Consider the following 26330-nt stretch of genomic DNA (forward strand, 5'->3'; position numbering starts at 1 on the left):
AACCATGACCTCCTGGTTCATGGGTTGCTCAACCACTGAGCCACAGAGGCTGGACAAGAAACACACATTTTTTAGTATTTAATCTTTTAAAAAATTGTTTTAACTTTATTTTTATTGTTGACACTATTACAAATGTCTCCATTCTCCTTCCCCGACCCCTTTGCCCACATCCACCCTGCCCCCACCCCACCTTCCCTCTGGCCATCATCACACTGTTGTCTGTGTCTGTGGATTACTATGGGTTATGCATATATGTTCTTTGGCTAATCCCTTTGCCTTCTTTCATCCAGTCACCACCCCCTTCCATCTGATGGCTGTCAGTCTGTTCCATATACCCATGCCTCTGTTTCTTTTTTCATCTCCCCATCACCATTTATGCTCTCTATACTTCCTCCACCTCCATCCACCTCCCACCCTCCCCGGCCATCACCACACTGTTGTCCAATGTCCATGAGTTCTTTCTTTTTTAGTACTTAATATCTGAAGTATGTAAAATGTGAAAATGACTATACTCTTTGACTAAGCGCTATTCTGTAAAATTTTAATGTAATTAAAGAAGAAAACCAGCAATCTTTGTAGGTATCTTTAAAAGCATGTTATTTGCCAATATGAAACACTTGTACAATACTAAATATCAAACAATTGGAAAATGACTCAATAATCTTACATCAATTTGAACTATTATGCTACTCTTACTTTATAACTAGAAATTGTATTTTAAAATCCAATGTAGAAAAATGCCAAAAAGAAAAATATAAACATTTGATTATATTTTTAGTTTGCAATTTCTTGTTTCTATGATTTGAAACTAGACACGTGACATCTTCTGCACTAAGATGTCCATGTTGTCTTATAATTCGCTTTCAATGAGCAAAACAGAACTCAGACTTCAATTCTTAACTGGGAGAGCCATTTAGTTTTATTCAGTTTCATTATACAATGGACCCTATAAAGCTTCTTAAACATTAAATATTAATTTTAAAAAGAAACAAGCATCACAATGAACCATGTAACCATATAAAAGACAGATGACTGTGAACAGCAAAATCACTGGATGTGTACTCATTAAGATGTTAACATTGCTGACTGGTGGACATATAAGTGATTTTTTTTCTCCTTTTGCTTTTACATTAAAACTTGTTTTATAATCAATACTAGTGGCCTGGTGCATGAAATTCGTGTACATTAAAAGGGGATTAATTAAGAAAATATTTTAATATTGCTATTTGCCCTTTCTCTATAATAGAAGTGTCAGAGATGAAAGAAAATTAGTAAAATGTATATGAAAATTTTCCTCCTGTCAGAGTCTGGGGTGTGCCGCGAGACCCAGAGTCAAGTCTCCGCCCACCCACAGTGCCTCAAAATCATGCGAGACCCAGACCCAGCTAACCCCACCGGGCAGGGGGCGCAACCTCAGGTCCCCTGGCCCAGCACCGGGTTGGGGGCACAGCCTCAGGACCCTGCTGATTGCTTGTTAAGGCTGGTTATGGGAACTCAGCCTCCGCTGTGGGTGCAGCCATCTGTGTTATGGAAATCCCCGTCTCCACTCTGGGCGCAGCCATCTTTTGTTACGGAAACCCCACCTCTGCTGAGGGCGCAGCCATCTTTGTGACAGGATGATGGTCAATTTGCATATTCCCTCTTTATTAGATAGGATACTTTCATCATGAGGTAAAAGTAAACATTCTGAAAGGAGGTTTGAATGATGCTGGTGACTAGACTGCCTTGTTATAGTGAGAATAGGTAATCATTCAAATTCGCTTCAAAGTCTGGATTTAAGAAGGATGGAATTAAAATCTCATTTAGTGTTTCTTATTAATCAAATTCAGTCTTTGTTGTTTCCCATTCATAATTATGACTTTATCACAATTATGATTTTACATGCTTAGAGTGGAAAATTAGTTGAGCAGGTTTATGAGATGTTATGAAACTTAAAAAGTAGTCAAATGAAATATCTGAAAGTCCTCCCCACTAGCTCATTCCTGAATTAAGGGTCACAGCAGGCTATGCTGAGGATCCCTCCAGGCTGGCTTTGCAGGACACTGTGGTTGGAAGAAATGGGAAAGATGGTGGGTTAATATAACACAGTAACTTATACAACTGGAAAAAAAATAACATAGGTCTTGGAGGTAGGAAAAGCTGATCTGTTTTGGATTTTACTTCTCTTCTAACATGTCTGTTACACACAGGGGTGGGCAAAAGTAGGTTTATAGCTATTCATATGGACAATCCAGTAATTAATAAACAAATAATAACACAAGAATAAACTGTGTTTCGCGTACTCACAACTATAAACCTACTTTTATTGAGGTCTATCCCGATGGGTATTTTTCTATAGACTTACATCATTGGAAACGCCTCATGGAATAAATATGTTGCTTCCTTTATTCACAGAACTGTGTGTTAGATCTGTGGGAAGGAATTACAAGACAGCTGAAAACAAAAACAAAAACAAAAAAACCTACTTTTGCCCACCCTGTATTTTCTTCTTTTTAAACTTTATCCAATATCTAGAACATAAGCAATATAGCCTTAGACAGTTAATTATTTCCTTACAAGTCTCTAGGACATAGGCAAGGAAAGAGGAGGGTGTAACACACATGGACATGTACTTTCTTGTAGACCTTCAGCATGCCAGCTATTCTGGGGCTTTAGACCAATGGCAAAAGCTGGCATTTGGTGTGGGACCAGGTGCAATTTGCCTGAAATACATGATCCTTTCATTTTTATCAGCAGGCAAATCATAAGGCCAAACTCCAGTATATATATGACTTAGTCACTAAGGGATAATTGGATCTGCTCACTGGCCATTATCAAGAAGATGGAAAAACCTAGGTGACGAACAGCTGAAATGACCCTGGAAATATCTCAGTAGGGCCAGAAAGAAAGCCACTAACCCCTATACAAGTGGTGTTGGCTCAGGTGCTATCATTTATGAAGGCAGAGCCCCTTCTTTCCCCCTACACTCCATTATCCATTCATGCTGGAGCTTCACTGTAGGAGGCCTGCCTTTCATCAAGGTAACAGATGGCAGGGGTGGGCAGGCATATTTGGCAAGAATTATAAGTTCCACTAAGAAGTAATTTAAAAATGGTCCTGAAATTTCTTCAATTTTGTTCATGCCTACATGAAGGGCTGATCCTGAAATTAGGAGCGTGTAGGATCAATAAGCTGCATTGCTGGGCTCAGTTCCCTGGTCAGATAGGAATTTATTGAGGACATGGGAAATCTGATTCTTGAGAGATGATATCTGGACTATAGCAGTGTGTCTCACCAAAAAAGCATGTAATATTCTTCACTGCTGAAGTGACTCATACTGTCTTGTCTTGAGTCAGCTGATGATTGCATTTTGCATGAGTTAGCCATATAAATCTTTTTAGTTCAAATATAACAGCAGCTATTCTATAGTTTTGTTCTCCCAACATGCTTTGTTATCCTTCTTATTCTGGTTTCTACCTCCTGCTCTGCTTTCCCTTTAATTTATCCCTTTAATTCAGGAGACCTTAGGAGGTATATTCAATTACAAGATCAGTACATGATCCAGTTCTAGCCAGTCAGAGTATTCCAGTTCCCTGGCCATAATGATTGGTTTAGCAAAAGTCATGTGACCCAAGCAGGACCAATCAAAGTCCTCCATGGGAACTTTCAGCTGGGCTAAAATGGAAAACTACTTTTAAAAAAACTGTTTAAGGTGGGGGTTGGGAAGCTGGGTGAAAAAGGCACAGGGATTAAGAAGTACAAATTGGTAGTTACAAAATAGTCATGAGTTGCAAATTATAGCATAGGAAATATAGTCAGTAATATTGCAATGACTAAGTATGGTGCCAGGTGAGTACTTGATATATTAGGGGATCATTTTATAAATTATGTGATTGTCTGACCACTATGCTGTACACCTGAAACTAACATAAAATAATATGAATGTCACCTGTACTTGAAAAAGAAAATTTAAAAAAACTATTTTAAAATGTTTAAACATTTGCTAAAGCGGGGAGAATTATATGTAAACCTCTTGTACCCAACACCCAGCTTCAACATTTATCAACTCACAAACAATCTTGAAAAAGGATAAACTGTCTTTTTCCACTGGGGCTGTTGGACCTAAGAGGAGAATGCTTCTAACAGGCATGATGTCTGCGAGTGACTGCTGCCCCTGTACTGATTTTGCTTAAGCAAAATGTAGGAGGATTTCTCTCACTTGCAAATGTGTTGTCTAATATAATAATCTTAAAGAAACACTCAGTAAATAGTTTTTTAAATCTTGTGTTTAGTTTTGAGGTATCTGGGAAACAAATTCATGAAAAAATCTTTGAGAGGAATAAGGAGAAGGGGAGCTCTAAACATATTAAAACAAACAAGATCACCAGCATTTTGACTTCACTTGGCCAAAGGATCATTTCAGTCTTACTGAAATAGCAGCTATCTACTAAAATATTTAAACTACATAACATAAATATTAAGAGGTATAACGAAGGGTGGATATTTTCACCCTTAAAAAATTGACCAAGTCCTCAAACCCATTCAGAATCTGATTCTGAATTATCTTCAAAGCAATGAATGAATGGATACAGTCACTCCTACATTAGCATTCTGGTATGACATTCTTAGGTATGTAATGAACTATGTTCCTAGCTGTTCCTTCGCCATCCACTTCAATAGGACAATACTTACATTTTTGCTTTGCCAGTTCTTGTCTTAGATCTTCATACACTTGTGAAAAGAGGTCCTCTTCAGATTTTGTCCCATCCAGGTAAACTGAAAAGGGAAAAAGATAGCAAGTCAAATGCTAACAGGCTTATTAAGATAGCATGCTTATCTTGGCACCTGATATCTCTTGAAAATACCTAGTAGGTTTAACCAAAGAACCCAGGACCATAAAATAAAAATAAATCATTAGAGAGTGAAGTACATTATAGTCAGAAACAACAGGTAAAAATTTTTGGTTAATTACAGAGAAATGCACACTAGTTAATATGAACATTATTACTTTTTTAAAAAATGGAAGAAAAAGAAAGAAAATAATTAAATGGCACTGAAGAGGTGTGTCCCTGAAAGAATCATGTAAGGGAGTAGTTATTCCACTTACTGATTCATCAAGATTATCTGTGAAGCTTCTTACACCATGTAGGGGTCTGGGCTCTCCACATATATACTGAATCAGAATTCTTCAGGCCCAGAAGATATGTATTTTAAAATATATATATATATTTTTTATTGACTTGAGAGAGGAAGGGAGAGAGAGATAGAAACGTCAATGATGAAAGAGAATCCTTGATCAGTTGCCTCCTGCACGCCCTCCACTGGGGATTGAGCCCGCAACCCAGATATATGCTCTGACGGGGAATCAGCTGTGACCTCCTTGTTCATAGGTCGATGCTCAACCACTGAGCCACTCCAGCCAGGCCCAGAAGATATATATTTTTAATAAAACTGGCATAGTAAGTCTTGGAGAAAAAGTAGAAGTTAGGTATGTTACAGGAAGGAAAAGGCCTTCTAGTCAGAAACCTGCAGAGGTAGGGAGGTAGGAGAGAATTTTGCCTGTTAATAAGATGCACCGTTAGGAAAGCCTAGAATGTGGGGAGGCAGAAACAGTGGAGAGAGGAGGTTTTGGAACAAGGCTGTGCCTTTGTCTTTAAAGGCCTTGATGTCTGGCTGTGTGGGGGTTTTACCAGAGAACTGGAGACTCTATGAAGATATCAAGCAAGGGAGGGACATAGTTAAATTTGCATTTTAGAGGGAGAGGGAGAGAGGAACAGTGAGAAGAGGATACCTCTGTAACCGTGGTCCAAACTGGAAGTGCTGTGGCTAGAACCCCAGCAGCGGCTCTGTGGATGGGGATAAAGGGTTGAACTTGCCTGAAGAAGAGATTATAACCGCCACCAGACCAGGGGGGAGGCCCCATGTGCTTTCTGCACAGCTCAGACATAGCCCCCTGGAAGCCACGGAGCTTTTCCCAATATGGGCAACTCCCTTTATTCTGAAAAGTATGCATCAGTTCTGCTTCTTCTGCTCCAACCAAGAGCCTTCTCCCTCCCCTTGGCTTCCTGTAGTTTCTCTATGTTGAGCCCTGTATTCCAGAGGTCTGTTCTGAGCCCGGGCTCATAGATCCAGATGTTTACCCCCAAATCGCCACTTTATGTCTCTCAGGTATCTTAACTTGTGCAAAACAGACTTGCATTCTTACCTTCCAAACCTGCAACTCCTTCACTTTTTTCTATTTTCCAAAACAGTACCTGCCAGGTTCCAGGGTATTGCCTCGACACCTCGATTTCCTGGACCCACCGTATCTACACAACCATTCAGTTCTATTGAGCACACGTGCCCAATATTGCATCCTCTACACCAGTGGTCAGCAAACGCATTAGTCAACAGAGCCAAATATCAACAGTACAACGATTGAAATTTCTTTTGAGAGCCGAAAACTGACTTCTGCGTATGGGCGATGAAGTTTCAATCGCACTGTATGTGCGCGCCCACACGTGGTATTTTGTGGAAGAGCCACACTCAAGGGGCCAAAGAGCCGCAGTTTGCCGACCACTGCTCTACACCCACCCTCTACATGGCCAGAGAGATCTTACTAAACAAGAATCTGATATCTAACGTGTCCTTGTTTAAACCTGTCTGTAGAGGGCTTCCTACTTTTATTGGGATAATGACCCAAGTCCTTAACTGGCATATGGCCTTGTAGGGTAGGATCTTTCCTGTATTACCAGCAGCACTTCTTGTCCTTGGTTTTTCTCTCCACAAATACACCAACCTTCTTCCTGATGCTGATCATTCCTTCCTGCCCCCTGGCCTTTCTATGTATCACACCCACTGCCTGGGGTGATCTTCCATCCCAACACTCTTCCCTTTCTCCAGTTAACCCTGTCAGAGCACAGCTGACATGTGACTGGATCACCGGGACTTAGGCAGTACCCTAAGAGCTCGCTGTCACAGTACTCAGCACAGCAGGAAAGGACATGCTCATGTAGCTAGTTTAACGTTTGCTTCAGTAGTAGAATGTTGGTTCATAAGAGGATGGACTGGATCTGCCTTATTTCCCTTGATATACATCACCAGGACAACACCTGTACACTGAGAACATTCAATCCATATTTATTGAACAAATGGCCACCTAGAAGTCGACAAGCTATTCACAAGAGCCATAGAGAGACAAGCAGAAGCCAGGAGAGCCTGTTGTGGAAGATGGGAGCCCAGAGTGCTACAGCTTAAAGTTTCCTTTATAATAGAACACATACGTAAGAAACATTCCTCTGAACTTCGTGTACTTTCTGGCAATGACAGGTTAAAGGTCTCCCATGGAGGGAGCAAGGGCACTTACCAATTTCCTCAATGTCCTCTATTTCTTGTCTGTGCTTTAGATACATGGGCCACACGTGGCCATCAAAGTACCCTGGGGGGTCTGGAGGCTCATAGACCCTCGTGCTGTCAAAACAGGTAGGAAACTTCATGTTGATAGAAACACACATTGATAAAGTAAAATAATAATGGCCAGGATAATAAAAAAAATCACTGAGATCGAATCTAAACAGGATTAAGACTATCCAGGGGTGGGCAAACTTTTTGACTCGAGGGCCACAATGGGTTCTTAAACTGGACCGGAGGGCCGGAACAAAAGCATGGATGGAGTGTTTGTGTGAACTAATATAAATTCAAAGTAAAGGAGCGGAGGGGAGAGCAAGAGAACCCTCCACTCTTTCGGCTCCGCGGGCCGATAGAACAGCCGAACGGGCCGGATCCGGCCCACGGGCCGTAGTTTGCCCACGGCTGTTTTAGACTCAATGCCAGTTACAAAGACAATAAAATGAATTTAGTTTGCTCATCCAAAAATTAATCTTGTAATTCACTATAATTTATCTTTCCCTCCCTCTCGTTTTTTATAAAATAATTAAGAGACAAATATCAATGTAAATAATGATAGAAATACTGATATGCAGGAGTGAGCTTTAAACTAATTGGTGTTTTTGTGGCTATAGCAGAATATAGGCCAACTAATTTAAAGCCCTAATCAACATGGAATTGTTTCATTTGAAGATTGAGAAGAAATCAGCCAAATAGCTCCTACAGAGCCTTTTCTTAGAAAAGTAATTTGTATTTGTCCACGTGGATGATTATTTATGGAAAAAAAGGTATTTTTTTAAAACATTTCTTATTGATTTCAGAGAGGAAGGGAGAAAGGAGAGTTAGAAACATCAATGATGAAAGGGAATCATTGATGGGCTGCCTCCCACACACCCACCACTGGGGATCAAGCCCACAACCCAGGCATGTGCCCCTGACCGGAATCGAACCCGGTACCCTTCAGTCTGCAGGCCGATGCTCTATCCACTGAGCCAAACCAGCCAGGGCTGGAAAAAGGTTTTGCTTATTGTGTAAAAGAGCTGAGGCTTCCCTTGTTTGAAAAAATGACATATACATATTGCTCAATAATGTTGCTGTCCTCATTTTTTTGTGAATTTTGTCTTTTGAATCACCATCTACAAAGGCAATTTCAAAACTTACCTCCTCCTCCTCTTACATTCTTCATATGGAATGGTCAGAAAGTATCTTCTATTCCATATAGTCTCAAGGGGCCTAAAATAATAGCATATTTAGTTCACAGGAGTTTCCCTCCCATTCATTGAGAGTCAATATCTGAGTGAGGATGCTTACTTATAATTAAAGAGAAGGAAACCTTCGATGATTAATATGGGAACTTCCTCAGCGTTTCTCCAGTCTGTTGATACCGGAGAGTGCCTTGGGCTTTTCATCCAGCAAGAAATGGTGGACATCATTTTTTCCATGTTAAGCGCTTCAAGCACTTCAAACAACATACAAAAATGTAAAATCAGTGCCAAAAAAGTGTTATGATGCAGGATATGAGTATATCCTGGGCTCACTAAATGTATTAAACAACACTATTTACTCTTCAAAAAACCCCATAACAAATCTTTTAGATACTTTTAAACTCTAATATTGATAAATTGGTATGTTTAAAACATTATTATGGGAAATTTGATACATATACAAAAGTAGAGTAAAAAGTACAGTGAACTTCCATGTCCTCATGAGGAGCTTTGACAATCATAAACTCATGGCTAATCTTGCTTTATTTATAACTTCTACTACCACCTGACTACATAAAAGTCTAACATTTTTGGATGACAAAATATCTACAAATTAGTTTGAAAGATATATGACACACTGAGGAAAATATCTACAATGTATTTGGTAAAGAACTAATATTTTCGCCCTGACCGGTTTGGCTCAGTGGATAGAATGTCAGCCTGCAGACTGAAGGGTCCCAGGTTCGATTCCAGTCAAGGGCATATACCTTGGTTGCGGGCACATCCCCAGTAGGGGGTTTGCAAGAGGCAGCTGATGGAAGTTTCTGACTCTCTATCCCTCTCCCTTCCTCTCTGTAAAAAATCAATAAAGTATATTTTTTTTAAAAAGAACTAATATTTTCAATATATAAAGGGCTCTTAAAATAAACAAGAGGAAAACCATTAAAACTTTTGCAAAGAACACAAATATGTCATTTTCAAACTGTAAAATGAGCATACTTTCCGAGCTTTCGGTTATAAAAATGATTCTGAAAGTATGGTACCTTGACCAGCAGCCTCAGCATGACCTGGGAATTTACTAGGAGGCAAATTCTGCATCTCACTCCAGAAGTACTGTCAATTCATCTGGATTTAGAGGTTTTTACTAATTAATCCTTAATTTATTTAATAGATATAGGGCTACTAAGATTTTGTTCTGGTGTTACTTAGGTGTACTGGTTAATAATGCAGATTTTTTTCAATAGATGGAGTCACACATATGTTGATTTATATGCGATTTGATATGTATGCTATTTTGTTGTATTGCTCCTTCCTATTACCACTTGTTCTGATCGATGGCACATGTACTTTCTGAGCAGCACTTCAAAACGTATGAAGAAGTGGAAAATTGGGTCTCTGAATGAATGGTCTGCCTCAGAACAAGAAAAGTTTTATTGGGACGGTATCCACAAATTACCTGAAAGATGGGGGAAATGTGTAGCTAGCAATGGACGTTACTTTGAATAAAGCACTTTTGATGTTTCTCTTGAAATTATCGTGTTTTCTTTGATTACAAAATCTGTATTAACTGGTTAATAATGCGGATTAACTATTAACTGGTTAATAATACGGATTGCCTATTAACCGGTTAATAATGCAGATTACCTATCAACTGGTTAATAATGCAGATTAACTATTAACCGGTTAATAATATAGGTTGTCTGCTAACCTGGATCAACCCATGATTTTGTGTGTTTGGGATTATCAAAATAAATCCACTTTTCATCGCCAGTCACAATTCGATGCAAAAAATACTTTCTTTTGTGCCGTTGAAGCAACATTTTACTGATGACTTTTCCGTTTTCCATTTGTCTTTCGGTCAGTTGATGTGGCACCCATTTTCCTTCCTTTAAAATGCCAGGATTCTTGTCCCATCCTTACAAAGCATTCAGCATTCTGGAGAAAGGGGCTGATGCGTAGATTCAAGAAGGAGTCCAAGGACGAAAGATAATTTTGAAAGGCATTGGGGGTCAGGGGATCTTCAGCTAAAGGAGCTAGAAGACTACCCCTTGTCTAAGGACCCTGTGCTATTTATTTAACACAATTTGTCCTAAGGCAAGGTGGAGATATACACTTTAAAGGGTAAGGTTTCAAAGGGTTTACAAAAGCATTGTCAGTTTGGGAAACAGCCTACAGCTTTTCAGGTGTTTGGCCAACAGGAGACAATAAAATGCCCTGAGCTGTCTGGCAGCAGCCAATCCTATTCAGGTTTGAGGGAAGTGCCGTTTAGCCGTTCCAACAGGCTAAATGTTGCTCAGCAAACAATTTCTGATTGTTTACAAGCAATGGGAAAGATTGCTCACCCTTGTTGAGCCGCCCAAGCTTCACCAACCTTTTGGTGAAACTCTTGTAATTATTACATGCTGGAATTGGTTCCCGGCATTGAAATCTTTCCCATTGCTTGTAAACAATCAGAAATTGTTTGCTGAGCAACGTTTAATCTTCCTGCAAATTGTTTTTGAGTTTGACATGCATCTTCATCCAATAATGCTTGTAATTGTTGGTCTTCAAACTTTTTCGGTTGACCTGGACATTCTTTGTCTTTCACATCGAAATCATCACTTTTAAAGCATTTGAACCAGCGTTCACAAGTATCTTGAGATGGAGCATGTTCACCATAAGCTTCCCTAAGTATATGATAACTTTCAGCAGCAATTTTCTTCAAAATAAAGTAAGAATTAAAACTTCCCACAAATGCTCTTTTTTTGGCACAAAATTTGATATTTTTAAGTGTAAAAATATCTATGATGTTAACACCTTCAGCAAATTTGACATATGAAGTTTTGAAGCTTGCTGTCAATACAACAAAATAGCATACATATCAAATTGTATATATATCAACATATGTGTAACTCCATCTATTGAAAAAAATCTGCATTATTAACCGGTACACCTAGTAGTCTTGTTAAGTTATATCTGGGAAATAGTAAATTTCATTTGTTTTCTAATATATTCACATAAGTCATTTATAATACCCTCTTATCCGTTTAATGTAGGTAGCATCTGTATGTAATGCTATTATCTTTTTTGTTTTTGGTATTTGTAACTTGTGCCTTTCCTGTTTTTTGTTGTTGTTGTTGTTTTTTATTTTTAATCCTAACCTGAGAATATTTTTCCATTGATTTTTAGAGAGAGTGGGAGAGGAAAAAGACAGAAATATCCATGTGAGACACATTGATTGGTTGCCTCCTGCACTTGCCCCATCAGGGCCCAGACTGGTACGTGCCCTTGGCCAGAATCGAACCTGGGACCCTTCGGTCTGTAGGCTGATGCTCTATCCACTGAGTCAAACTGGCTAGGGCCTGTTTTTTTTTTCCCCTTGAACAGTGTTGTGTAACCTGTTTGGGGATCACTCAGATTCTTGCATATGTAGATTTATGCCCTATGCCAAATTTGGGATGTTTTACATCATTACTTTTGTTTTGCTTAAATTTTTTTAAAAAATTGATTTGAGAGAGAGAAAGAGAGAAACATCAATTTGTTGTTCATGCATTCATTGGTTGCTTCTTGCATGTGCCCAGACTGGTGATTGAACCTGCAACCTTGGCATATCGAGATAATGCTCTAACCAATTGAACTACCCGACCAGGGCACTTCTTTAAATACCTTTTCAGCACCACACTCTTTCTCCTCTCCTTCTGAGACTTCAATGATACGTTAGATCTTTTGTTATTCTCCACATTTCTGTTCATTTCTTTTCAGTCTATTTTCTCTCTGTTGTTCAGATTGAATAATTTCTATTGTTTTGTTTCATAGTTCACGGATTCTTTCCTCTATCATATTTATTCTGTTGAACTGATCCAGTGAGTTTTAAAATTTCAGTTATTGTTTGTTTTCAGTTCAAAATTTTCAATTTGATTCTTTTTCACATCTTGCACTTCTTTACTGAAGCTTTCTAAGTTTTCACTTGACTCAAGAATGTTCACAATTGCTCGCTGAAGCCTTTTATTTTTATATTTATTTTATTTTTCGCTGAAGCCTTTTAATAAACACTACTTTAAAACACTTTGCCAGGTAATTCCAACATCTGTGTCAACATGGAGTTGGTGTCTGTGGAATGCCTTTTCTCACTAAAGTTGAGAATTGCCTGGTTTTCAATATGACAAGTGATAGTCTTGTTCTGGAAATTTTGGATATTATGTTGTGAGGTTCTTAAGCCTATTCAATCTTCTTTTTTTTTTTTTTGCAGGTAGTCACCTGTTTAGGTGTAGATTGCCCAGATTGGGGGATGTTTGGCTTCTGGCTGGGCCTCACTGATACTTAGGGTGGGAGGGATTGCCATGAAGAGAGAAAGGGAAAATTCAAGTGCTGGTGTGGCTTCATTGCTGTTCAGCAAAGGGTCAAGTTTAGCTCTCTACTGAGTTCTGCTGATAGTAGCTGACTATCTGAGCGAATAAAGTGTGGAGTACAACTAGCACCAGCTCACACTAGCTCATCCTGCTTCTTTGATGGAGATGGGGGTGGAAGTTCAGTCACCGTTTTGTTCCACTGATATTATCCCTATGGATGACATGGAGGGCCAACTCACCCCACCTTACTAGTGTGATGGGTTCAGAAGTCTTGCTCCCCACTTGGCCCTACTAACATCATGAGGGGAAAGTGGTGTGTGTTTTTTTTCCTTTGGCCTGAGTAGGTGGATATTGTAAAAAAGTTTATACTTTCTTGCCTACTTTTGTATATGTTTAAAATTTTCTCTTAGGAAAAGTTTTCACAGAGTCAAGGATATATGGAACAGACTGACAGCTGTCAGATGGGAGGGGGATGGGGGAAAGTGGTTAAAAGAAGGTGAAGGGAGAAGTCAAAGAACATAGTTTATGCATAACTCATACACACAGATAACTGTGTGGTGATGGCCAGAGGGAAGGGGGGTGGGAGCTGGGTGGAGGTGGGCAAAGCGGGGGAATGGGGATATCTATAATAGTGTCAACAATAAAAATAAAGTTAAAGTTTTTAAAAATCAGAAAAAAGGGTACTGATTATTTTGCAAACACTTGGGACTTTACTTCCTCTTTAGTTATTGATTTCTAATTTCTAATTCAATGCTCTGTGATTGGAGGATGTCCCTGTACATTTGATGTTGACTTTTTATTGCACATTATTAATAATCTTTTGCTTCTGTCAATAGCTTATTCACATCCTTGGACAATTGGGATAGTAGTGTTTGTCTTATTACTTTGTAAGGACTCATTTAAGTTAGTAATAATCCTTCATCAATTGTTGAAAACAATGTTTCCTTGTTTAACTCTTACTTTGTATAATCTTCCTTACTAACCTTTAGAAAAAGGGAAGAGAAGAAAAAAATATCCTGACTGTAGCTCAAGACACAAGAACAGACAGCAACTCAAGGATTTTGCCTCTCTTACCATGGTAAAACTATCATGTGTCTGTAAGAACTGACTACACAACATTTTACCTCCAAGGTTATCAAAGATAAAAATAAAGAACATGTTTTATGGCTCCTCAAGATAATTCCCTTGGTTGCTGGTTTGGATAAGCTCTCAATGATTATCTTGTTAATTATAAAAGTAGATAATACCATTAAATATAGTTTATTAGCATGGCATTCTTTTTTTTATTTTTCATTGATTTTTAGGGAGAATGGAAGAGAGAGGGAAAGACAGAGAGAAACATCGATGTGAGAGAAACACATCAATTGGTTGCCTCCTGCATAAGCCCTGACCAGGGCCCGGGGCGGGGAGGAGCTTGCAACCAAGGTATGTGCCCTTGATCGGAATCGAACCAGAGACCCTTTGGTCTGAAGGCTGATACTCTATCCACTGAGCCAAACCGGCTAGGGCATAGCATGACATTCTTTATAGGAAAATAAACTTTTACTCAGGGACTTTAATCCTTTGGCTTCAAAGCAGTGTTAGATTGGGTAGAGGAGTGAGGTGAATCCATCTAAAAAATATTCATTATGGTTTTTGGTCAATGAAAAGAAAAAAAAAATCAACTGTCCAGATCACCGTGGTCACTGGAAAGGAAAGCTCAGAAGATGAGTGCTTTAAGGTTGCCCCAGATAAGACTGAGGGTAGGGAAAGGAAGTAGTTATATTCCCCAGGGATGACTAGAGTACCCACCTTGCCCTAGCTTCAGAAGAAAAAAATCTATATCATTCCAATGTTTTCAGTTTTAAGTATAAAACTGGGAAAAATATTTCATTTTTAAAAATAGTTGAACAGCCTGGCCGGTGTGGCTCAGTGATTGAACATCGACATATGAACCAGGAGATCACAGTTCGATTCCCAGTTAGGGCACATACCCGGTCGTGGGCTTGATCCCCAGTAGGGTGCATGCAGGAAGCACCTGATCAAATATTTTCTCTCATCACTGATGTTCCTATCTCTCTCTCCCTTCTTCTCTGAAATCAAGAAAAATAAATAAAAAGAGTTGAACATAAGTAAGAAACCTTTACAAAAGCATGTTTAAAGTACAGTAATATGTATTTAAACACACTTTGAGAATGTCTTCATAGATAGTACCCTATATGGGTTTGAAAAAGAAAATGAACATTAGGGTGTAATGTTTTTACAAGCTCACCTACTTACCATCGTACTGCAGAAATCCATTTTTATCTATTTCTATCTCAGACTGTGGCTGAAAAAAATAATAAAGTACCCATAAAAACTGTGCAATGCAGAAATAATACAATTATACAACGAAGAGGCGATAAACCTTTAATAAATGCAATAAATGAGGATAAATAAAATCAAAGAACAGCTGCGATAGTGGTGCCATCTAGTGGATAAGTTACACTACTGCATTGACTCTACCTTCCCTGCAAAAGCTGTTATCTCTCAAAGGCTTTTTGGATGTAATACAATCAACTTTGCTACTAGAACTTCTTTGGTGTTAAATAAATTATTTAAGAAGTTTTAAAGATACCTTAAAGAAATCATCCTGAGATATGACACTGCAGTTTGGGAGATGTTTTTGCAAATTTTTAGCCAGTGTTGTCTTCCCACCATTTGTCACACTGAACCAAAAAAAAAAGAAAAAGAAACTTTGTAAAAATATTGAAAGTACCAAGAAGAAAGTTACATTAAAAAACATAAAACATTAAAAAATATCTTAGAAAAAGAACATTTAAAGCAATATCTAACATCTAAGAAAATTTATTTCTTTCACAGATAATGTTTTCCTGTGGGGAAAACCAAGGCATAAGTAGACGGTGCAATAAATTATAAGAAATAAGCTGGAGCTTACGCCCAGCTTTGGACATATGGAATCTGGGGCCCAGCCAGTGTTGCTCAGTGGTTGAGCATCAACCTATGAACCAGAAGGTCACGGTTTGATTCCCTGTCAGGGCACATGCCCAGCATGTGGGCTTGATCCCCAGTAGGAGGCATGCAGGAGACAGCCAATCAATGGTTCTCTCTCATTACTGATATTTCTATCTCTCTCTCCCTTCCCTTTTCTCTCTGAAATCAATGAAAATATATTCTCAAAAAAAGAAATAAGCTGGGAAGGATTGAGGAGAAAGGTAACTAACTACTGGGCAAGTGAATTGGGTAATACCAAGACTAAATACTAAAAATACAGCTATTGTGTTGGAAACAAAATAATTTTTTTGTCTACAGTGAAACAGTCACAGGGTTCATATGCAACACAGAATATGAGCAGCACATTTTAATGCAAATATATAAAACTGCGATTATTTTTCAATGCACAGTGGAGAAAAATGGAGGAGTGGCTTATTATAAGCCCACCTATCATGAATTCACATCTCCCTCTGCAATGTCTCCTTTTCCCCTAATCTCTTTCCACTGTGGGGATAGGTGGGAGGTCCATTTTAGCCGACCACACCAGCCAAATGAGGTGGTTCCAGATTCCATATGTCCAAAGCTGGGTGTTAACAGAAAAGAAATGATAGCTTCTCTCCAATGTCACACTGAGGGAGCAGCCATTTGGATAATGAAACCATCCTGAACCAAAATAGCATGTGATCAGGCCTTGCCTTTGGTATAAAAAATAAATGAGCCCTAACCGGTTTGGCTCAGTGGATAGAGTGTTGGCCTGCGGACTCAGGGGTCCCAGGTTCGATTCCGGTCAAGGGCATGTACCTTGGTTGCGGGCACATCCCCAGTAGGGAGTGTGCAGGAGGCAGCTGATCTATGTTTCTCTCTCATCTATGTTTCTAACTCTCTATCCCTCTCCCTCCCTCTCTGTAAAAAATCAACAAAAAATATTTTTAAAAAAATGATAAAAGTTGCTTATTGACGCTCCTGTTTTTCTGTTTACAAGGAAACTCTCCCATCTCCTGTTGGCATGTATGCAGCCAGTGCTCCATTTTGCATTTGATACTGGCCTGTTCTCCAGGACTCAGGAATCCTCACTGCTTCTCCTTCCCCCATCACGTCCACATGAAAACACCCTTTGGACATCCTGAGTGTCTCGACCAGCTGTGTGTAGCAAAATTACTCACCCACCAATCCCAATGACAAATGTTTTCATAATTAGCTTTGAAAATGTCTTCTGAATTTTCCTAAAAAAAAAAAAAATGGAATGCTTATCATTTAGATGTCTGAAGAAGTAAAAGAAAGAGTCCTACATTAGGAGGGCCAGCTGAGGGGGAAAGATGGCACAGCCCTGGACTATCCACATTCTGTGAAGGAGCTTCACACGGTATAGGCATACCCTGGAGATACTGTGGGTTCAGTTCCAGACCACCCTGTAATAGAGGGAGTCATAATCTTTTTGCTGGTGGAGGGTCTTGACTTCAATTTGTAAAAAAAAAAACCCAAAACACACACAACGTCCGTAAAGCGCGGTAAGACGAGGTATGCCTGTGCTGGCTTCTCTCGGCCACACTCTCCTGCTAAGTGCCAACAGATGGTGCGTGCTCAGCGCCAGTGTGCCCAAGTCAAGTGAACTGAAAGGGCCCGTGACAAAGTGGATACCCTTGAAGGTGTGTTTTCAAGGCTGTGGAAGAGCTGCGAGGCTGCAGAGCACCCTATCGTTTTATACCCTATCCCTTAGCTAGGTCGCCTTTTACCTGCTGGACTTAATCCCTTGGACATGATCCATTTTCCCCATGAGGGAACCACGGAGCTTCTCTCTGTCTCCCTCTTTCCCCTCTGCGTTAAGGGCACTATTTCCCCACCCAGAAGCCTAGGTCTAAGGCTAGGATAGGTAAATTTTTCAGAAATGGGACAGGCAGTACATATTACACTCTAATAATTAGAGGCTTTGTGGGTAAAGAGGCAAAATCCAGGTTATTATGGAGGTATTTATATAAGAGAAAACAAATTTCCACAATGTTTTTTATAACAGTCAAGACATAATAATAATTGAGTACAACTGTTTTTGGGTAATACATGTCTACTAATGAGAAGAATGGACTTTTTTTTTTTTTTTTTTTTTTTTTTTGGATAACATTTCCCTTACTGGATTTGCAAGTTTGTGTTCCCTATCTGAAAATAGATGGCAAATATTGAAGCAGAGGGTCAGGTTTTAGGCACAAGGCCCCTGTCTGTTGACCCCTGGTCTAGGGGTTGGAGGGCAGTTTCACACATGGTCATCTAAGGTTCATCACAGCAGTCCCTTCCAATGGGCCAGTTTCACCTTTTTAAGTGAAAAGGTAAAGGTCAGTGGAGGGAGCCTCAGAAAGCTGCTCTTTATCCCTGACTGCTGTGCGTGGCTGATCAGGAATCTAAGCTGTGCTGTTCATGGTGGGTGGCCCCGCGCTGGGGGTTCCCAGCAGCTCTCCCAGTTCCTATCTCTGACCTGTGTCCAGACGTCCCCTGGGGAGAGGTGGTAGGGAGAAGAGCCTGGTGCAGAGGGGCAGTGGTTCCTTGGCGTCTGCCCAGTTTACCCAGAATATTCCCAATTGAGAGCAATAGCTTAAGGTTCGGTCCCACTTTCATTAACATGCCTGTGTGAGATAAGAATTCAATAATGACTATGCTAAAAATATAATAACACAACAAGCTGGGCATCTGAGTTTCACCAGGAGTTGCACTGTTGAATATATATCCCACCCAAATTGACAAAGCATGTCAAGGGACCAATTACATACAATGAGTACCGTAAATTTTTATGCTGTAATTGTCTATGTAAGAAACGTCCAAATCTGTAGACTTTTATGAGTTCATTTAAGCCAAACTGACAATTGCTGGGAAGAAAAATCTCAACGGATTGAAAAAATGCTCTGGAGAATGGTAGTTTTGCTGCTTATTTTATACATTAGAAACAAAGGAAGAGACAGAAGGGGGGTTACATGAAATTCATTGATAGATTAGGGAGGTGGGAGAAAGCAAAACGGGAAATCTCTGAGATTGGATAAAGAACAAAACAGAGACACTTCTTTTACACTGGTGGCTACAGGATAGTTAACAATGAACATTCACGGCACACAGAGATGGTATTTGGGGAACGAGATAACAGTGAGGGGTTGTGTGATCTCATGCCCTGGTGTGAGGTTATACTCTGAGGGGTTCAGAAAAAGGAGATTACGCTGACATTCCAAGGGTTTGTTATCTTAGATGCAAAAAGACAACAGACAGACTTACTTAAGGTAAAAATTGAACCTTTCTTTGTCAAGGAAGCTCCAGGCCCAGGATGTGACTACCTGCCATGACTAGCTTTCAGTCAGGAATACTTAAGTTCTGACCATCCTCTGTGGTTCCTTTCAGTCTCTGAGTGTGTAAGGCCCGCCACACAGGCCTCCCTTGAGCTTGTCAGGTTTAGTATGTGGCCCCTTTTTTGTCCACGTAATTCTTCTACTTTTGGGTTTAATTTTACCCTATTCTTATTGTTCATATGTCAGTGCAAGGGTGGCAACTATTCTTTTTTGGGAAGAGAAGGCTGCCCTTTATCTTGAGAGGGTACCTTTCTTATTTTTTTGTTGATAAATGTCCTTTCTCGTGCAAAAGGATGGCTTGGAGAGTTCACTTAGTCTACCCCTTCATTTTGCAGTTGCAGTTGGCCCAGAAAATGCAGTGACTTGCCCAAGGCAACACAGCTAGTATGTTTTGGAAAAGTGAGAAACAAAACTAGACCTCCTTTCAAGCTGCTAGAAAGCCCTTTATTACCAAGAGCAAAGAAAAAGTGGTGCACATGTGCTGGCTTGTGAGGCTCTCATGTATAATTGATGTCCTTTTTCTAGATGTATTATTGATGGGTGTATATTTTCTCTGCACACTACATGGCAAGGACTACTGGTCCCTGTGCTTCTTGCCACATTTGTGCACGCACACTAGGATACTGTATCAATTACATAGCATGTAAGTAATGAGTGTGGTTGTGTCCCTGCAAAGAGGCTTGAGGGGATTATTTGGGTGGAAACTAGCAATTCAGAAACTACGAGTGAGAGAGTCAAAAGCTACTATTATACTAAATTCTCTTGGGCTCAGGAGAGAACTCCCCCAGTCCAATGCAAGTTTTTACCAAAACAGGAACCCTCAGTTCTGTATTTGTAGTCTTAGCCTGTCCAAGTCAGTGCTTGGGCAAATGTTGGGTACAGTCCATTAGCAATGAACAGATGACAGTGTGGTGGGAAGGGTGGGGAACTGGAAGCGGCAGAAGCAAGACCTCTGGCTGGGATGAGTAGCAGGGGTGGTAGGGGGTGTAGAAATCCCAGAAGCCATTTATTTCCAAAAGGTTGGATGCACAGGGCAACTTCAGGTGATTTCTAAGTTCCGGCCTGGCACTGTCCACCTCAACACCAGGTTCTGCTATTTCACTGCCTGTAGCCCTCTTTAAGAACTATTTTAAAATCACGTTTCAAAAGCTTTCAATCAAGAGTTGCCAGTCTCTAAATACTGTATGTATACGCAGCAGCAGCCTCCACGAAGCAAAGAAATTTGATCAACTACACACTGTTAATCACTGTCTCCAGAGAGACAACCATTTGGACTTCACAGTCTCATCAATGCAGGGCATCCGATTACTAGGAATATAATCACCCCCAATCTCATGGGATATTAACGTACTTTATGCTCCCAGTAAGTGCAAAGCTTTCCTCAGCAGCACAGAGCATTTGCATAGGAGAAGCGACTAAGATATCCATGAGCAAACCCCAAATAAGTCATTTTAATTACTCTCTTTTATCCCAAGTAAAATATATTGTTGAGTCCTTTTTTTCTTCATAGCTGGTGTTTATAACATTTCATTTATTTCACTACTAGGGTTGGTACATTTTAGATTCCAAACTGCAAAATGGTCAGAGGTGGCATGTGCAGAATCAGCAGATTATAAGAAAATAGCAACTCCCTAACACAAAAGGTTTGAAAGACCGACGACAATATGCGAACGAAGTGTTCTGCTATTCCACGTATTGAAAACAGCAATTTGGCTAAAGTTTCTGAATATGCAAAAGATTTCCCTTTCCCTTGGAATCACTCCGTCTTTCACTAACCCCTGGTATAAGTTTCGAAACTTCGTCTTACGTCGAGTCTCATGTCGAAAGCTTTTCTTTCTTTTCCACTTTTCTTCCACAAACACACAGTTGGTATAATATTGACTGTACTATTTTGAACTTACAAACGCTGCATTTCGTGTGTGCTCCAGCCCTTGCTCCCATTGGCGATTCAGTTTGCTAGGTGACGGCTGGGCAAAGGTTTGTAAAGTGCTAGAATAGATAGAGAATGTTTCCGACTTCACGGGCAGCTCTTCTGAAATGAAAGCAGCCACAGACGATACATAAGCAACTGAACGTGGCGGTGTTCCTAAAACTTTATGGGCACTGGAATGTGAATTTTATATAATTTTCACGTGCCACAAAACATTCTTTTGACCTCTTTTCAGCCATATAAAAATGTAAAAACCGTTCTTGGTTAGCAGGCCCTACGATAACAGGAGGCAGGGGGCGGTAGAGTTAGTCAACCCCAATGCCAGAGGATACAAGACCTGGTCTTGTCCCCGGTGACTTTCCCCACCATCTGGACGACCTGTGGGAGGCAGACTCCCATTTTAAGGATTATTGCGGGGCGTTAAAGCACTAAGTCAGCACGAGGACACGTGGCAGGCTACCTATCGGCCCGTCTAGGGTGTAAGAGTCCCAATGGGACTTGCAAGAGGCAACCAGGTTCGGGCTCCAGCAGAGGAACACTCTGGAAACACTTCTAGGCCCCACCGGGCGAGGCTGCGCGGCGCAGCGGGTCAGGCAGGTACTCACCCGGACTTTCTAGTCCTCCCAGGCAAAGCGGCAGAGGCGACGGCCCAGCGCGCCTGTCACTAACCCGCCGCAACCCCGCAGCTCGCTAACCCAGAGGCCCACGGCCCTAGCCCCAGCGCTCCTCGCCCCTGCGCTCCTCCCCCTGCTCCCCTCCCGGGTCAGAGGCGGCCCAGGTAGAGGTCATTAACGGAGGGACCAGCCCACCCCGCGGGACGCCGTGCCGGCTGCAGACCCCGTAGGGCGGGGCCGGGCTCCGGCGAGCGTGGTTCTGCGCGCGCCCCTGCAGGTCCAGCCCTATCTCGTCGGGGGCGCGCGCCGGCAGCGCCCTGGCCAGACTCCGGCTGGCTCCGCCGCCGCCCGCGCTCCCGCCGCCGCGCCCCCGCCGCCGCGCCGCAGCTGCCAGCCAGGGAGCCAATTAGCGCTCGGCGAGGCGGCGGCCACTTCCTCGTCAGCCCGGCCGCGCGCTCTGGACTGCTGGGCGGCCGCGGGGCGGGGCAGGGACTGCGCCGAGCCCCTCTGCCTGCGTCCGCTAGTCCTGCAGCCAAGGGTGGGCGCAGGTCCTCGAAGGCGCACCGCTGCAAACCAGACAAAAAGGAACTTTGGTTTACCGGAGTGCCGGCTGGCGGGGCGTTCGTTTGGCTTTTCGTGCGTAGTCTTTAGGATCAGCTGCTCCAGGAAGCGAGATGGCGAAGCCGCCACCCAAACCGGTCAAACCAGGTAAGGGAGGTGCTCGCCGGGTCCCCTGACCGCCTCGGTGCCCTGCGAGCTTTCTCTGCCACTTGGCAGGGCAGACCCGGCACGTACCCGGCCCGGAGCCTCGCTCTCGAGAAACGACCCACCAGCTTTGTTGCGTTCGCTAAAGGGGAGGGATCGTTTTGGATAGCAAGAGGATGTCGAAGATTTTTTAAAAGTGTATTTTAAAAGTGGTGTCGCCCTCGGTTTTACAACATTGACATTCTCTGCTACTCTCAAGCGGGTGTGATGGCTTCGTCCCATTGAAACTTTCCTGGTGCACAGGGCTATGATCTCCCTTTTAAAAAGAAATTAAGTAAATGTCTTGACATGGTCTTGTAGCCACTTCCTTTTTTTTTTTTTTTTTTTTTTTCAGTGTGTGTCACTGTCAAGTTAGAGTTCTTGACCGGCCCGAGAGAACAGGAAGTACGCTGCTTGCAGGGTGGGGTGGGTGAGCGAGGCTCCTTTGGGACTTTTGAGAGGAACAGCGTTTGAAATTGATCTCGGGATCTTGGGAAAAAAAACATTTAGAAAACTTGTACTCGAGTTCATGGCGAGAACAATCGCGGCTGCGGCGGAATAATCTCGGCTTTAACTATTCGGAAGTGTCACTTTATCGTGCAACGCAAGTCCTTTGCCTCCGCTCCCCCAGTGGTTTGGCCTTCTGCACTGGAGAGTGCGAGATTACTAAATTACTCAAAGCCGTTTTCTTGTCCCATAGTCCTGGTTCATTTTTGACTTTATTCTAGAATATTTTCTGCGATAGGGAGAAGAGAATTTAAAAGGGACTGATGTATTTCAGGTCAGTTCTGCATAACAAACTTTCCCACATTCATTTGGTAGGTAATTATGGGAAACGCAGGAAACGGAAAATAAATAGCTCTGACATACTCGGGTTTTTTCCTCCTAATATCATGGAACTTCTGTATAGCATAGGCTGAAAAATATCAATTTACATTTCAAAGTAACACCTATGTTGCAAGGCATAGAGTTTCAGTGATTAATTTTTCTTTGATTTTTTTCTAAACTTTAGTAAAGCACTAGAACTTGCATGATTATTCAGTTTTCTTTCTTTGCCCACATACATTGTTAGTTTCAAGTCATTTTATTTGAAAATTGTGTACATACTCACATATATGGAATAGTGATTCACTGAAGACTTAAATTTTGGTGGGCTGGGTGTGGAAAAAGTTGCTGGGACTTTGGCTCTGCCTTGAGCAAAGATGGGGCTTGGCTAGAATTGGGCTCTGTGCTTCTTTAGATGTGGAATCTGATGAGGAATTTGCATTTTAAGTGAATATGTAGGAGGTGGCCACTTTCTAAACTCAGATCAGATGTGAATCATGACCTCAAGCATTCAACAAAGCGTAGTTATTATTTGATAGCTAAATAAAGTACTGTATTTTAAAGAATGTCTTGAGAAGCTATTCATTAGGGTTTTTTTTTTTAATGTGTTTAGATATGAAATGATGTCTTTGCTGCAGCTGGAGGACATTGAATGTGATGTGTATGTGTGTGTGCACGAGTGTGTACTTACGCACACATGGGTATGGTTTAAGGACCATAGTGTTACCAGTTGGGGATAAACTCCCAGGAATCATTTTTATTGTCTAGCATCACTGCTTTCTCCTCTTCAGCAAACCAGAAAGCAAATGGTTGAAAATGACTGTTGTTTAGAGACAGCCTGGATTCCTCACACATTTATAAATGATGTCCAAACTCAAATAAGGTCACCATAGAAATAGGGTCCCTCTAGCAAAGCAGGAACCGGGCAGACCAGCGTGGCTCAGTTCATAGGCAATATGAGAAGGAGGACAGCTAGGTGAGAGAGGACAAAGGACTTATTGGAAAGTTTTAGTAATAAGGAACATTAAGCTTTTTATAATGTGGGCTAATGTATGTATCAGGTTGATTGGCAATACCCCATGAGGGGACCTTTTTGGAAAGGAGGCTGCCCAGACTAATGCTTGTGAGAAAGCCCTGCTACCTAATTTCTTTTTCATTTTCTTAATTTCCTTCCTGAGGCTCTACCAGGGTTCACCTTGTTTGGGATTTTGTCCACAATCAAAATTCATTTGCCAAAAGCACTTCTTAATATACGTAGGCCCTGTGCTAGAACTAGGATTCTAAGGAACAATGAAATCGGTTCTCATTCATGAGGGTCTTGAGTCTAATGGGGGAGATTTACATATGCACAGATTAATTTTAGGTTGTTCCTACAAGTGAATGGCTGATTTGTCCATTTTGTAGTTAAAAATAAAAGTAATATTTTTATTATCGAACCTTTAGAAAATAATAAATATATAAAAACCATCCCTACTTATCATCTGGTGATAACCACTATTTTTCCCCAGTTTTTTCTTCTTTTTCAAATCCATTTCATTGGAAAAAGAAAATACAAACAGTTATTCCCAGAACAGAATCAGATTCCATTTTAAGTGCCTTGCTGTTGGTTGCCATGTTTCCTATATTCTCTATAGTATCACCTATCCTCTGCTTGAAAAATCAGTTTTGTCACATTTTAACCTCTCCTTGTTTACTGGTGTTTTTTATTCCTATATGGTCACTGTTGGCCATCCCAGGTCTCTAATTGTTAGATGTGTCACTATGGCACTCCATCTGCTAAAATGTGTCACAGTTTTGTGGTTTATCTCATTCCTTATGGAATCCTCTTTAACTTCTACTGTTTTACACACATGTGGCATTTCTGCTCCTTTCAGCCACCCTCTGGAGCCTTGCAGTTAAATTAGGGTGAACCGGTCCTGCTTGTTGGAGTGGAGAAAACGACTTATGTTCTCACAAAGCCTTTTTTTTTTAAAAAAAAGAGACTTTATTCTGAGACTTGATGTAAAATGGGCCAAAGGATATTGAATGAGATGTGGCTACAATCCTTGCATTCAAAGCAGGTTTGATGACCTTCCACTGTAGCTGGAAGTATTGATTTTGATGTTGGAAGTAAAGCAGCATAAATATTTCACATGTCTTCTGAAAATAAATTTGTGGGACATTGAAGAAGCAAATGCCAATGTTTTGGGTTCTTTTGTATACACAGTGAAAAACAAACTTCAAAGATGTCACACATATGCTGCTTATATAACACCATTGAGAGGAAAAAGGTCTTTATCCAAAACCATCTGAACTTTCATATAATTTTTTCCCTCTTAATAGATGAATGTCAGAAGTGCTCCATTATAAAGTTTGAGAAACGCCTTGAAAATGACAGGGTAATGATGATGATGGTGGTGGTGGTGGTGGTGGTGGTGGTGGTGGTGGTGGTGGTAGTGGTGGTAATAGTTAACATTTATTCCTAAGTGTCAGGAACTGTGCCAAGAACTTTAAATGCCCCATCTAATTTGATTATCTTAACTTCTCTAAAAGGTAGATCCTAATAGAAAACTATTTGAGGTCTCAAAGCTAGGAAGTGGTTGTTTTGACCCAGGAATAGAACATAAGCCTTAACTGGAGTCTCTGCATTTTGCTCAGAGAAACCTGTGAGGATTCTGTTAGATTGGATGAGGTTTTGTTGGGCAGCCATCCTTATTAACTTATTCAATTGTATTTTTTTAATATATTTTATTGATGTTTTAGAGGAAGGGAGAGGGATAGAGAGTTAGAAACATCGATGAGAGAGAAACATCAATCAGCTGCCTCCTGCACACTCCCTACTGGGTATGTGCCCGCAACCAAGGTACATGCCCTTGACTGGAATCAAACCTGGGACCCTAGAGTCCGCAGGCTGACGCTCTATTCACTGAGCCAAACCAGTTAGGGTGCAATTGTATTTTTTATATTTGCTTTGTATAATCCCTCTTTCAATAGGTCTGTGTTAGACTATTAGATACTTTCCGAGAATAGAATAATCTTTTATTTCTTTGTACCTGCATAGCAACTAA

At 40.9% G+C, this 26330-nt stretch overlaps 2 protein-coding genes across 20 annotated transcripts in view; one reads left to right on the forward strand and one right to left on the reverse strand.

Annotated features, from left to right (window-relative positions):
- Nucleotides 1–22075, reverse strand: part of NMRK1 (nicotinamide riboside kinase 1) — a 32275-nt gene extending 10200 nt beyond the window's left edge. Inside the window, exons 1-12 of one of the 18 annotated variants that reach the window (XM_080668422.1) lie at nt 21706–22041; nt 21072–21202; nt 17014–17073; nt 15474–15564; nt 15137–15185; nt 14851–14949; nt 8656–8803; nt 8506–8577; nt 7325–7428; nt 4672–4755; nt 2345–2409; nt 902–2042 (exon numbers count right to left, since the gene is read on the reverse strand). In XM_080668422.1, coding sequence (XP_080524548.1) covers nt 2360–2409; nt 4672–4755; nt 7325–7428; nt 8506–8577; nt 8656–8803; nt 14851–14949; nt 15137–15185; nt 15474–15564; nt 17014–17073; nt 21072–21082 — 768 coding nt within the window. In that variant the 5' untranslated portion in view covers nt 21083–21202; nt 21706–22041 and the 3' untranslated portion in view covers nt 902–2042; nt 2345–2359. Of the gene's footprint in view, nt 1–901; nt 2043–2344; nt 2434–4671; nt 4756–7324; nt 7429–8505; nt 8578–8655; nt 8804–14850; nt 14950–15136; nt 15186–15473; nt 15565–17013; nt 17074–18314; nt 18457–21071; nt 21203–21705 lie in introns of those variants that run through there. The other 17 variants (XM_080668411.1, XM_080668424.1, XM_080668419.1 and 14 more) reach the window with 17 other exon arrangements.
- A 35-nt stretch (nt 22076–22110) lies between these two features.
- The window catches only part of OSTF1 (osteoclast stimulating factor 1), a 54543-nt gene continuing 50323 nt past the window's right edge, over nt 22111–26330 (forward strand). Inside the window, exon 1 of one of the 2 annotated variants that reach the window (XM_080668427.1) lies at nt 22111–22422. In XM_080668427.1, coding sequence (XP_080524553.1) covers nt 22389–22422 — 34 coding nt within the window. In that variant the 5' untranslated portion in view covers nt 22111–22388. The remainder of the gene's footprint in view (nt 22423–26330) is intronic. The other variant, XM_080668428.1, reaches the window with a different exon arrangement.

This window comes from Plecotus auritus, assembly GCF_963455305.1.
Source record: "Plecotus auritus genome assembly, chromosome: 5".
Taxonomy (NCBI): domain Eukaryota; kingdom Metazoa; phylum Chordata; class Mammalia; order Chiroptera; family Vespertilionidae; genus Plecotus; species Plecotus auritus.